The 14,604-nt window shown below is 32.0% G+C and overlaps 2 protein-coding genes across 3 annotated transcripts in view; one reads left to right on the top strand and one right to left on the bottom strand.

Moving 5' to 3' along the window:
* Positions 1-249: 249 nt before the first annotated feature.
* LOC129758525 (HIV Tat-specific factor 1) overlaps positions 250-14,604 on the top strand; it is a 329,990-nt gene continuing 315,635 nt past the window's right edge. The window contains exon 1 of the mRNA XM_055756039.1: positions 250-375. The gene's annotated coding sequence lies outside the window, so the exon portion shown is untranslated. The remainder of the gene's footprint in view (positions 376-14,604) is intronic.
* Positions 499-14,604, bottom strand: part of LOC129758524 (X-linked retinitis pigmentosa GTPase regulator) — a 41,909-nt gene continuing 27,803 nt past the window's right edge. For both annotated transcript variants that reach the window (XM_055756037.1, XM_055756038.1), the window contains 2 exons: positions 1,671-3,218; positions 499-671 (listed from right to left, as the gene is read on the bottom strand). In XM_055756037.1, the coding sequence (XP_055612012.1) occupies positions 604-671; positions 1,671-3,218 (1,616 nt within the window). In that variant the 3' untranslated portion in view covers positions 499-603. The remainder of the gene's footprint in view (positions 672-1,670; positions 3,219-14,604) is intronic.

Raw genomic sequence — 14,604 nt, 5'->3', positions numbered from 1 at the left:
ATTGATGAACAGAAATGAATTAAATTTAAGTGAAATTCGATCAGAAAATCATCATTACTTTCAGCATCCCTGACATGAAAGCTTTCGTCCATCGCTGCGAAAAAGAAGGAGCTTAAAAACTTGCACACAAGCCAGAAGCAAAATAAGCTCACTCTTTTTCGAGCAGTGTACACTTCGTCTACGTTGCGTGCAACCTGCTTTGGCTGGTCATCTTCTCTCGCGCGAGTTTGTTTATGTTTACATTCGGTGTTGAAATCGCGGCGGTACCGGTCGAATGAGTCGGAAAACGTTTCGTTTTGTGAGTGATTTTTGGTGAAATTAAAATAGTGTTTTCGACAAAAGGTGAAGCCGGACAACTGGGGGCATAGGTTAAAGGTAAGTGTTGTTATAATAATCTGTCGACATTTGATAAAAGTTGCACAATTTCATATTACTTTTTCAAGGATGTGATATTCCTAAAAGAACAGTGGGCCAAAACGATTTTGAAAAAGGCACAATCCTAGTGAAAGTTTTAATGGTTTTCGTTTAATTCGACATGCACTTTAAAACGTTTATGAAATCATGTGCTGGTTTTAAGTTGTACGCAGGAGCAAATGGTCTGTTCTACATTATGCTGCACACTTTGGATGAGCGGTCTCTGATGGCGTGATCGTCCTTAGCATATTTGGAATCTGGAAAAGAAATGTTTTTTTTTTATGTTTTTGTAAAACACAAGATAGATTTTAATTTCTTTAATTTCAAATTTGTTACGCAGATTGTGACTGCACTTTTTCCAGGCTACACATATTTTGTTCATAATATGGAACTTATTATTTCCTTTTTTGTTGGGGACATTCATATCCTTTTAATTTACTTTAATGTTATCTGAATTCGACTTGCTTTCACAACCAGGATTTTTTGTAGAACAATAGCAAAAAGCCACATATCGTGAATAAAAAATTTACAGTTCAAACTTTAATATTCAAATATTTTAAAAGGGTCAGTTATCAAATAAGTAATTACTCTTTTTTCACATTTTTCTATGATCATGTAGAAAATCTCTCACGAATTATCGCTGTGTATTTACAAATATCCATGACAAGTTAGTGCTTGTTTAAAATGTTTCTTTAATGCGTTATCAGATTACTTATTTGAAAAACAGTAAAATACTAAAGTTTTTTTTAAATATAGAGACAGAGTAAGCTCACTCATTCGTTTCTATTTTGAATAAGTTAATTTATCCTTATGTTAATTAAGTTTATGTTTTTTCTGGTTGGTAGTATAAAATAAATTCAAATATTTTTTTCTTATTTCAACACTCTATCAAATTTGCTTAAAACTCTCCAAAGCTCACATTCAAATTATATAATCACAGTCAGAAATTGTAGGCATTAAAAAACCGAAATATTTTTTTTATATTTTTCTTTACTCAGACTTAATTGACTCAATTTTAAACTATTGAGAAATAAGTATAAATTACTCACACAATAAATCGAATATCATCAAAATATATCAACATTTGCATCTAGGGGAACGTCGACACAAACTACAAGACAAATATCCCCGAAACGGATATTTTGCAAACAGGTTTAGAAGGTTTAAAATTCATCATACTTTCAACATTATTTAATCGTAACAAATCTATTCTAGAGCTCGTTAAAAAAAATTTCAATAAACTGTTCTATAATTACCATCGTTCAGCACCTTTCCCGCATTCCGGCAGGTCACATCCAAACTCCTAGTTTTCAAATCCTTCAGAAATTTCTTCACCTTCCCACTGGATTTAACGCTTCCATTGCTGCCATTCTTCATCTTACTCTCCAAACTATGCTTCCGATCTTTGCCATTTTTTGTCTGATTGTTGTTGTTTGGATCGCCTGTGCCATTTTTACCATTGTTAACATTCGTTGCCTGTACCGGAGGGCTGTACGGTTCCGTCGAGGAATCCTCATCCTCAAAGGTCGATTGCGAGGAAATGCTTCCATTTTCCCCATCACTGTAATCGATCAGCTGGCTGATGTTCGGGGTTGGAGTTTTCGAGTGCATCAGCTGATCCATGGCTACGGTTTTGTGATAGGCGTATCGAGGATCTAGCCGTTGGTTTTTCTCGTTCATTTGATGTTCCTCAAGGATGGCATTTTGGTCGATGTCCTCCGATGAAATCACCATCGAAGTTATGTCGATTCCATTGTCTATGAAACGAACTTCATCGGCAGTTGTTTCTATTTCAATACACTCGTCTTTGGATAGTTCTCTGGCAATCTTTTCCTGACGAAGTCTTCGCTTTTCCTGTCGAATCATCTCTTGACTTAGCTCTACCCCAGGACTACTGGGCATTGGCGTTGGCTTTCGAGCTTTCTGTTCTTCATTGTTGATTGAAGCTTCAATGGCTTGAACAGCATCGCAATAATCTATCTCGATCGATGGCATCCGCTTCTTTCTCGGGAAAGCAAGAATCAACGAGTGTTCCAGTCCACTGGCCACATTGGCTACCAAGTATTCCTTAAACTTCGTCAACTCCCGGATGTGATCCGACGGTGTAAACGGACTATGGTTATCGTAGGTGGTCAACAGTCGACCCTCACTTGTGACGAACGAAGTGAAATTATTTGCCGGAGCGACCTGCGTTATGACTTCGTTCTTCCGAAGCAACTGATCCAGCAAATCCATCCTATCGAAACGTAGTTCCGATATCTTATGAACTCGATTACTCCTATACACCTGGTTATCCTCCAGCAACAAGTAGATCAAATCATTCTTGGTAATCTTGGCCCCAACAACTTTAGACGGTAGCTCCACTTCCAATTCCTTAACCACCGGAATAGTAATCTTCTGATACTTCCCAGCCAGATACACCCGATTACTCTCGGAAACCATCAAGGTGCAATAGTTCCCGCATACAACCAACTCAACCCGTTCCTCGACTCCAATCCGATCCGGCCTAGTGAGTATCTTCAACGAATCAACTCCACCCAACTGTTGATGACTGTTATAGCCCCAGCCAAAACAATTTCCGGCACTAGTTCGTGCGACAAAATGACAAAATCCGGCCGCCAAATCGATCACCTTCTCGTCCTCCTTCTCCAGACATACGTTGAACTCGGTCAGCTCAACCGGAAGGTGGGTGTACTCGCTGTTGTCCGAGGTGTTTTTGCGCAGCGATGGAGCCTCCAGCAAGGAGGCTACCTTTGCGTTGAACGGGAACACGATTTTGCCACTGTAGAACACTTTGCCACAGGCTGGAAAAAGAAGGAAATACGTTAATAGTGTTGTTGGATTTTTTTATAATAAAAACATTGATCTTTTTTAACCCTCCCTGGGATTCTAAAAAGTCAAGCGAAATGTTCTTCTTTAAACTCATAATTTTAAAATCTAAATCAAATTTTGATAAAAGACTAAAATTATTCAAGTGTAATAATCTCGACTCAGAACTAACGCCAAAAACTCGAAATTTTATTCCAGGTTCACAATTCTACTACAGTTTTTCAAAAAAAAAAAAAAAAATTACCCTTGTTGATAGAAATTGAGTCCCGAAGATCGAATTTGAAGAAGATAAGACTTAGCTTGCCAGGTTGCCCAGATGTTGCCCGATTTTGTTCCTCAAATAGCAAAATCGAACGAAAATTTGAAATGATTCATTAGAAATATAATTACGTATTTCGCGTCCAAATTTGTTGAGCAAATTTCATCAAAATTGACAAGAACGATTTTTAAGGAACATGAAATACCTATGATTTAAAATTGATTAATTTGTTTTGATATAAAAAAACACATTAAAACCCTGTGCTTTTCTTAATAATTTTCAATAAATAATTTTGATATTGCTGATATTAGGGAAAATAACCCGAAATTGCACGGCCCGGACATCAGAAACATGTTTGGTAAACATAGGTTAGAATAATTCTGAATTTTGTAGAACAAAATACGCTTGTAAACACCAAAATTGGATTTCTGTGATCAAATTTCGGATGCTTTATTAATTTTTTTTTGTTATTGAAATCCAGTTTGGATCATTATTGCAAAGAGAAACTTGATTCAAACCTTGGTTTTACATTTGAAACCTCAACTAGATACATTTTCCATAATCTAAACTTATCATTTTGGAATGTGAAAAACATTAAAATTACAACTATAACAACATTTCAACATTTTATTCTTTTACAGAATTGAAAGTTAAGAAAGTTTCAAAATGGTGATCTTGAATTGAAAAAAAGGCGAAAATTCAGAATTCAATTAAGAGGTTTCCGACTGAGAGTTTGATAAAAAATTTCGATTGTTGGTTCATAATTAAAAGAAACCATGATCTGTAGAAAAAATAAAATTCATAGTCAGATTCGGAATTCAGATTTTGAACTCAGGTTCGAAAGGCAGGATTCAGATCCGGAATTCAACTAAAAAAAACAGATCCAGATTCAGCTCCAAGTTAAGTTTTATAATCAAGACTAGCTGACCCGGCAAACTTCGTTAAGCCTTTGAATTTCGCAAAAATAATGAACATGTAAATAAGCAGAAAATAGGTAAATAATTGTTCACGCTCATGAAACTGGATTGTTACCTTCAAACGGAGTGAATCGACACAGTTTTTTGACTATTTTCGTAATACTTCTGTCATATTATGATAGTGCCTACCTCCAGGGGCAAAAATTTTCGAAGAAAATTCACTTCCAACAAAACTGGAAAGCGAATATCTTCTTGGATAAAGTTAAAAGTCTATTTTCTTCCGTTTTACATTTTTTTTTTCATTTACAGAGGATCCTTGACACCTCTGTTTAATTTCTATTAATCCCAAGATAAGTGCCAAAAAGTGTTTTGTTGAAATGTGTCGTCATTTTAAGCAGTTTTGATCAACTGTCTTTCCTTTTTCGCCAAACCAATTTTCTTTATCGTATAGGTACCAAATTTGTAGAAATGGCACAACACTTTTCATGGTATGAAATTTCGCGATTTTTTTTTATGCTGCAAATATATAAATATCAACAAATTTTCATATACCATTCTGTTTTTCGTTATCTATCATGCATTTGATATGTTCTCTGGATTAGATAATCTCCTCTTAATTTTTAAAATCATCTTTTTATATCGACTTTAACTTTATCATATTTATCGAGAAATGGATGACTAAGTACTGAACAAAGAAAATTAGAACATTCAATATATGTGTATGTACATGTAAGTTTTATTCACAGCAATTTCAAATCAAACGGTTATGAAATCTTTTTTTTAAATTGAGATCTTGAATTCAAAATCAGAAATGAAATTCAAAAAAGTCTTTGCAAATCTAATTCAGTTTTCATTATCTCTGTTTTGGATCTTGAATCATATTTTCGTCGAGACTAAAATTTTTATTTTCCAAGCTTCTTGTTTTTGAAGATGTTATTGAACCAATTATCTGTTCTTGATTTCTGATACTGAGTGTTGGATCAAATTATGAATTTTATTTTTACAAAGTCAACCCTATTTATATCCTTAATTTTGTTTAGTTTTTTAGGACCTTAGTATGAAAGGAAGAAGTGGATAGTATCTAACATTTCCTCGGTTTTCTGATGAAATTCTCATAGAATTTCAAAGTTAATATCATTCTATTCTCGAACTAACTCATTGCATTTTTGACGTTTACAAAAACCAAGTAAATCAATTTATGGTCGTCTTATTCTATTAATTAAAAGTTAGACGTTCCCTTTTTGTTATACCATAAATATGAACAGAAGATTCTGAAATGGAATATTTTATTGTTATCTGTTCAGTTGTTTTGAATATGTCAAAACTTCCACAGTCATACGTAGAATATTATTTTTCTTGAATAATATGACAGTCTTTCATTTAACCGGAAAATAAACCAAACAAAATAACGGAGTAAATAAAAGAGATCAGAATTTTTCCCGCGCGTGTCCTGGTCAGACAAATTTATTCTATCTAAAAACCTAACAATATCCGGGCATTTGATTTCAAAATTGTCAATCCAAAATCAGGGCAATATCAAGCAAATTTGGCCTAAATTCAACAAACTACTAAAAAAAATTAAAACGAAAAGCACATTGATAATTTTTTTTCCTCGAAACACATCAGAAATTTTGAATCGTATTTTAAGCATCCAGAAACCGTGCATGATTATTATGTTAAAAGTTGCTCAAAAAATTTCGTTTTAGTACGCAAAATTAAAAAAAAATGAACTTAATAAGAGATTTTTTTTTATTTGGCAAATGAAATGACTAAATCCGGAAAATTCGAGTTTTTTTTTATCGAAATCCGGACAACCGGACTTGACTGGGCCCTTTAAATTTTGTTTTATCAATTACCCGGTCAAGCCCGGGTAAAACCGGACAATCCGGCTAGCTTTGGGTAAATTAGCTTAAAAAATGTTAAAGTTGCCTTGATACTGAAGCAAAAATGACAATTTTCGAAAATAGGTATACTCCATGCCGGCTTGCGTTCTTTTTTTTTTTCACCCCATACAGAAGGTGAACAACTACATCCAAGTATCCATTTTACTGGTGCCACGTGAAAAGTACACTTGAAACGAAAATGGGCGCCAAACCTTCCAATAGAGAGATGGATGCACATCAGTAAGCCTTGATTGCTTTTGGCGCCTTCCTACTCTGGGTGATTCGAATGAAAAAAAAAAAATGGAAATTGGGTGCTATGACTTTTATTTGATACGAATAAAAACTAAAAATTAATTTTCAAATTCCACAAAAACATTTTCGAAATTATCTCTCCGTTGTGTTATTCTTCGCGTGAAGACGAACACAACAAAAAAAATCGCATGCAAATCGAATGATCCAGTGAAGAGTTTTGCGTGTTCGCACATTTCTGTATGGGCTGTCTCTCTCCCTGTTTTATATTTTATAATCAAGATAAACATTCAATGTTGAAATTTCATTAAGAATTCAAATTGAAGGAGATCGCAGTTTCAATTCTAGATTCAAAATTTAAATGTATTTAATCCGAGTCAGTTTGGAAACACAAACCAGCAGAAACCACAAATATAAAATAAAATTTGGATTTATTAAAAAAAAATATTCTCAGGATTCGAATTATAAAATAAATTATTTATGAATTTTTAATGTTCAAAGAACTTGTACTTTATCTTCAAGCGAAAATTAGCCTGTAAATATATTTTATTGGTTTTCATATTGCAAATTAAAGACATAAACGGTCTTAGCCGGTTCAGGCTTACAGACTGAATAAATTATTCAAAACTGCTCAGTAATTCAAACATAAAGTTTCTAACTTAAATTTTAATAACATTAACATTAGAAAGAGTAGAAAATGTTTCTAATTTGAACCGCAATCATAATCTCTTACATTTATTTCTTAATATTTTGTTATTGAAAGCAATTAGGTTATTATATGCTTGTTTAAGAAGATACAAAAAGTTTTTCTCTTGAATGAAACCTTGACAATTCATTAGGGGAAAGTCGGGTAAAACGGACATTTTCAATATTTCGAAAATTACTATGTTTGGCAAAAATCTAATGATGGGAATATGTTTGCCTAAGTGTATTAACACTTTCGAGTAAAGTCTCTTAACAGTAAACTAAATAAACAAAAACTTTGAGGATGCACCATTTGATGTAATTTTCTCTAACTAGAAAATAGTCCATAACACGCTACATTATCGGAAATTTCATCCGTTTTGAAAAGTGGAGTATTTATAAGGCTCCTCATTTACCACCTGGAGTAAACCCAGCCAATTTTGGTCAACGGGCTTGAGCAACAAAAGTTTTGAAAAAAATGTTCTTAGATTGGGTAAGAAGGACACATACGTTTCTCCAGGTATTTCTAATTTTTCATCGGTTTGATCCTCCAAATACCGTCAACTGGGGCAACATGCAACACTTTTCAACTTCAATGGCTTCAAAAATCTTAATGCTTACAGATAATCATACCTCTTGTTTATCAAAAGTTTTAAGGTTGATGGGACACCAAACTGACGTATTCAGAAAAATTATTGGGTTTACCAGTTATTTTGAAATTTTCAAAAACCTGCGATTTTCACCCTACTAAGAAAAAGGGGTAAGTTGCAACGCTGTAATTAATGGAAATCAAATGAAAACGTTTGAAAATTTATAATTTTTGAAACATTTGTGATGTCATCTATATATATAAAACAAGGAGAGAGACAGACCATACAGAAATGTGCGAACACGCAAAACTCTTTACTGGATCATCCGATTTGCATGTGATTTTTTTTGTTGTGTTCGTCTTCACGCGAAGAATAACACAACGGAGAGATAATTTCGAAAATGTTTTTGTGGAATTTGAAAATTAATTTTTAGTTTTTATTCGTATCAAATAAAAGTCATGGCACCCAATTTCCATTTTTTTTTTCATTCGAATCACCCAGAGTAGCATGGCGCCAAAAGCAATCAAGGCTTACTGATGTGCATCCATCTCTCTATAGGAAGTTTTGGCGCCCATTTTCGTTGCAAGTGTACTTTTCACGTGGCACCAGTAAATAGGATACTTGGATGTGATTTTCCCTATGGGGTTCCGCAACTACGAAGCATAGCAAAGCCTGTACGAAGAATATTGACAAAATTTGTATTTTTTTGCATCAGAATCTAGGCAATTCTAAAATTTTTTAGATGTTTGTTCGTTCACCGAAATTTTTTTTTGAAATGTCATATTCTTTTAGCAACTCAAGCAATATGGCTGTACAATTTCCAATAGACTCAAAACAACTTAATAAGATTGAATTGAAACATTTCATTATCAAATCATTTTCTATGAGTTTTGGTAGCACCAATAGAAAGTCATATAACTGGTAAAAGATCACCTTAATTTATTTTTTTGTTGATTTTCTCCAGTTAGTTTGAGAATTGAAGGTTATTAATTTTGTGATTCCAAGTAAATTGAATCATTATCATAAAAACGGATTGGAGGATCAGGAAACATTGGAAAATCCACAATACCTTTCTTGCTCAGTGGTTAATGGGAACTTTTGAAATGTTAAGCTATATAGGACTTTATCTTGATATTAGATCCAACTCTCAGTTTCAAAAGTCAGAAAAAAAGGATCGTTATCAATAATATCATCAAGTACTAAAAACTTGAAAGAATATAAAAATTAAATTTTAAGTAAAAAGCATGCTACTTAAAATTGTGAACATTTAAGTATAGAGAGAAATCTGAACCAATACACAAAAATACAAAAAAAAATCGTACCAGATATAAGATCTAAAAAAAACAATCTGTCAAGCATACCTAAGTAAATTAAAGAATATAAACACTTAATTTTGACAAAAAAAAAATCAAGATCAACGAAAATCGAGCTTTTAAATTGACGTTTTAATATAACTGAAAATCCAGATTCATAAAGCCAAATTCAGAATATTGATTCAAATTAACAATAAAATTCATAATTCAATTTAACTGTTCGGATAACAGTTTCTTATCTTACGATCATAAACTATAAATTTAAGTAATTTGTGAATATTTTGAATTTTTATTCCAAATACTCAAAATAGATTTGCTTTCATTCAGGGTTTGCCCGTTAAGAGAAAAATAATCAAAATACAAGAAAGTTAAATTTTTTTTTCTAAATTCCTTAATTCTTAGTGCAATTTGCCAATCCCTAACTGAAAATTGAAAAAAAGATAATGATGACAAAAATTTCGAAGACATTCTCAAACATTATATTAATTAGAAAAGTGTTGCTATAAAATGAAATGAATAGTAACTTTTTCTGAATTGTTAAATATTTGTCAAACTCAGCTCTGTAAATTCACAATAAGATTCAATTAGTGTATTTAGTGCAAAGTCCGAAAAAATGACATTTGAAATAATAAAAAAAAAAAAATAAAAAATAATTTTATATTCATTATGCTTTAAATGTTCCGGGTCCATTTTTTAATTTTTCTATTCTGACGACCATGTTTATAGAAAACTGTAATGTATTTAAATACAGAGGTTAACACAAATCGTATATACAACTCTATTGAGAACGACTCCAGCAAAAAAGATCCATTTTCTGTTGAAATCAATCTTCAACATTTTTAAAATACTTTATCAGATAGGAGTTTTCGAATAGAAATGATGACTAAACTGAATTGAAATTTGATAGATTAGGCGTTCTTAAGTTACCGGAACTGATCATTAGCAGAACTCTATTATACGCTACCTCAACAAGAAAATAAGTTTGCTAAACAAAAGTTAGCGAACTTATTAGAGCAAATCTTATGAGCGTTTTTGTGTCACTACCTGCCGGTATTGAATATTAATTTATGTATGATATTTTCCATTCCATCAGCGGTTTTTGAATGAAATTAAAATAATTAAATTCGAATAACGAACCATAAATCTGAATTTTTTTTCTGATACAAAGGTATCCACTATCTTTTATACACTTAAAAGGAAGGCTGACTAAGGAACAGTGCTAAAATATAAAAAAATACTCAAAAATTACAGGCTTAACAACGTTTGTCGGGTCAGCTAGTTACGCATAAAGCACCAATTGTAGTAATTTTTAATTTGGTTCGAATTAAATTTTAAATTTTTTCTGTCAAAAATGTTTTGATGAAAAAAGTGTTAATCTGCTGCATACATTTAGGGGTAAAAAATACTTTAAAATATTCTATTAGCTTAAATCATGAAAATAAATGTTAGAATGAATTAAATTTTTATGTTAACAGACTCATAATGCAAAACATTCATATCCCAGGACATGGAAACGCGATTTATGAGATTTAGTTCAGATTTGCATTTTGTTGCATTTTGCCCCAGACAGCCAATCGAATTATAAAAATATTTATTTAAAAAGATGTGATGATTGTCCAAAAAATATTTATACACCGACAGTGTTGGTATAGGATAATGAAAGCAATATAAAGTTTGTAGGTGATATCCTTATGCCAATCCGTCATACTAGGTAAAGTTTTTTATGGCATCGAAAAATGTAAAAATTTGTACATCTATTGCTTGATTTTTTAAATTATTTATGACAATCAAAAACATTAAAAAACACTTTCACGATGTTAAAAACTATGTCATCATCAATTTGTTATCATTCAATGATAACTTTATTACAGCATATTTAAATAAAAATAGAATTAGTGTTGTGGTATACGAATGTTGCATCTAACCCTGCTTTTGCATGATGCCCCGTTTGACGGTACCTTCAAAAGACCCTGGCAAGAGCAATCGTCGGCCGAAAAGCACTCTGCATCTCAAACAGGCCATAAAAACTGTTAAAAGTGGATCCTAGGTCAAGGAAGCGCTTATAAACTACGAAATTCGAAAAACCACCCTACTTCGCTCCAGGATTGGACCAGTTCGTTCCGTTTTGGTTTATAAACATATTCAAATGTATAATTCACAGAATTATGTACTTCATTAGAATTTTTCCGGCAATATCTACCTTTTCTACGCAGTATCTGTTTTACCCGACCATTTCGAAAAAGTCTAATTCGCAAGCATGTTTTAGATTGTTTTAAAAACAGTCTTGATGAAGGAAATTTACTGATGCTAATGGTTAATGCGTTAGTAAACAACATAAACTGCTCTTCTGCACGTAAACAGCGATGAAAAAAGAAATATCTGATTTTCTATTGCAGTTCTACCTTAGGATGTCCGTCTTACCCTACTTTCCCCTATTTATTATTTGAATCTTTATAAAAATATAATTTGTAGGACTTATTTTCAGAAGCTAGGATTTAAAATAAATACCAAACATTTATAGTAAAATAACTCGATGCTGAATCATCATACAGAACCTACACATTGTTCTATACTCTTCAAGTATGACTTGTTAACTGATATGAGAGAGATTTGTCATCAAACACCCCTCCCCCTCCCCCCCCCCCCCACGAACCGGTTCTTCCTTAGGCCCTGCTTCGAATACTTATAATAATTTTAATTTGCATTAAAATGTTCTCTAAAAAACGTGTTGTTTTTTAATTTTTCAAAAATTGATATCTTTCTCTCTATGTTCTTTTTCAAATTGATGAAAGTATTTCACAAATTTTCAAAAAAAAAAATACGAATATTTTTAGGTACTATTAAGAAGGTGCAATTTTATTTGGTAAACGTGCATTTTCTTCCATAAACTTTTATATAACTCCTTATAACTTTTATATCCTTTTCTTGATTCTAAACTTATTTCCTTTATCATGTTTCTGCAATCCAATTATTTTTAAAAATTGCATGACTGTTTCAAAGTTGATTTTGATTTCTTAATCTTTATCAGAATTTTTGTTTTGGTTTTTCGTAAATTCCAAATAAAAACTGAATATTCATAGCAAATAAGAATCTCAACCTTTCAAATCTGATCGGGTCCATATGACCTAAAGCGCACATTCCAATCATCATTTGAATACCTATATATAAAAACTGAGAAGCTTAGTATGTTCTATGAAATGATGATCAAAATAACGATAAAAAAACTCAAATTTGAGTTTAAAATAATCGGTTGGTTGAAAAAAGAAATACAGCGAAGCAAAGCCAAAGTATATTTTTGAATAAGATTTATTTTTTGTAGCGGAAGATCCGAGATAGCTATCAAAACATTCATTGTACCCCAGCATATTTCTACATCATCGGATGGATCTATTCTTGACGATTCCAAAAATCCGGAATACACTGAAATACAGCAAATCTGTCAAGAATTGTAAGTATTTGAAAAATATTTTTTTATGACTGTTCAAAATATTTGAAATTGTTTTGTTTTGAAATATTGAGAAACTAAAATAAATTACCCACACAACGAGTCTTATATCCTTAAAATCGCTTAATATTTGCGGCCAGGGATCCGACAACAAACCAAGGCCGTGCGAACGAGGGGGCGGGTGTTTAGGGGTGTAACCCCCTCTCCTCATGTTGATTTTTTCCAAGTAAAATTCTCTGTTCAAAAAATAATTTACAGAAGAAATGTGAAATTACTTGATACCAAAAGGTTTTCAAAAATAAGTGTTAATAAACATTTCAGAAAATTTGCTCGCCCCCGGCGGTACTAAGTCCTTTACCAATCTAAAACTTACACATTTCATTCTACGACACTATATGTCGTTCAAGAACTGAAAATTATTTTTAACTGTCGATCGACAATTTTATAAGCCTTCTGAATTGAAATTTAAATCTTGGCACACAAAATTCCTACCTCGTCTTGAAAGATAGTATTTATTAAGAAGATTATCTTAACAATTTCATCCATAACTTTATTACTTATCTCTTAGGAAAAAAATAGTGTTTTTCATTACATATTTAATTCTGATGTAAAATATTCAGAAAAACATTTTTTACCTCAATTTTATCCTGTTTTTATTGTTCTTTTAAATCCAACTTAACTCCACATTCAAAGGGTTTTGAAAAATTCCACTAAATTCATTTTTTTTTGAGGTGCAAAGAATTTAGGCCCTATTATTTTTATAAATTTTGAAGTGCTAAAACTTTTGAAAACAGGTAAAAAAAAAGAAGGAAATTCTGCACTTTTTGACAAAACTTTAAAGAATAAAAAAAAAGCTATAGATATGGGGATTTTTTTTTGATTATCTGATGGGTTTGCGCCGGGGGTCTTTAGATATTCCCCAAAATTGAAAATTTGGTTCATTTTTGCGACTTAAAAACACATGTATTTTTTCAGATTTCTAACATTTTTATTTTTCGAGTTAGCTTCGGTTAGATTTTTTTGTAATTAAAAAATAACCATTTTTCAAAGCTACATAACTCTGTTGTTTCTTAACGGAAATTTTAAAATAGCACATCAAAATGCATTGAAATTGTATCAACTTTCCAAATAAAATAGTTGAAAAAAATTAAATAATGACCTTCAACATGAAAAGTTGTAAATAAACTTTAAATGGCGTCTAAAAGTACCGTCTGCACCACCGAATATTTTGCAAAAAATACCATTGTATAGCTCAATTCATGATGCAACTTTCATCTGAAGACACCAAAGTGGGCCATTAACACCTTGAAGAGTTATGAAAGAAATATTGACAATAAATCTCTTTTTTTGCATCGAAAACAAACAATGGTCGAACAACTGCACTTACATATGGAGATAGCAAACACTTCTAACAACATGGAAACAAAAGAACTCATCAAAGCAGGTAAAAAACACTATTTTTTCGTCCTTTTCAGACTGCTCCTAATCGCATAACAGTCCCATATGAATTTTCGTCATTTTAGGTCAACATAGGGCTTCAAAATAAAACACTAAAAAAAGAGGTTTTGTTCTAGAAATTTCGAAAAAAAAAATCAATTCGCTATATTTCTATATGAAATATACCTGAATAACAGTCCCATATGTGAAATACCACGGATTTGGTTACTTTTCAATGCTTCTTTCGGCGAAATAGTCTTTGGTTTATTGCTTTGAATCATTTAAACATTTTTTCAACTCACTTGATGTCGAATGATGCACACTAGTTTTCGAAGGCTGGTCTGCCTTTCTTAGGAATGACTTCCTGAGCGAAAAACTATCGGATGCAATCAAAAATCGTAAAAAGATTCAACTTACAATGTGCAAATCACGATATTTTTCCAAAAGTATGTTTCTTTTTCTGACAATTGCATTTAGAAGTTCAAAAATGATCAAATTCAAGTCTTAGATAGTAGCTTGGCGAGAAAAATATATTCTGTGTGGGACTGTTATGCTAGTAGATTTGAAAAAGGTTTCAAATATTG

This window comes from Uranotaenia lowii, chromosome 3 (assembly GCF_029784155.1).
Source record: "Uranotaenia lowii strain MFRU-FL chromosome 3, ASM2978415v1, whole genome shotgun sequence".
Lineage (NCBI taxonomy): Eukaryota > Metazoa > Arthropoda > Insecta > Diptera > Culicidae > Uranotaenia > Uranotaenia lowii.
This window is presented reverse-complemented; position numbering and strand designations above follow the sequence as displayed.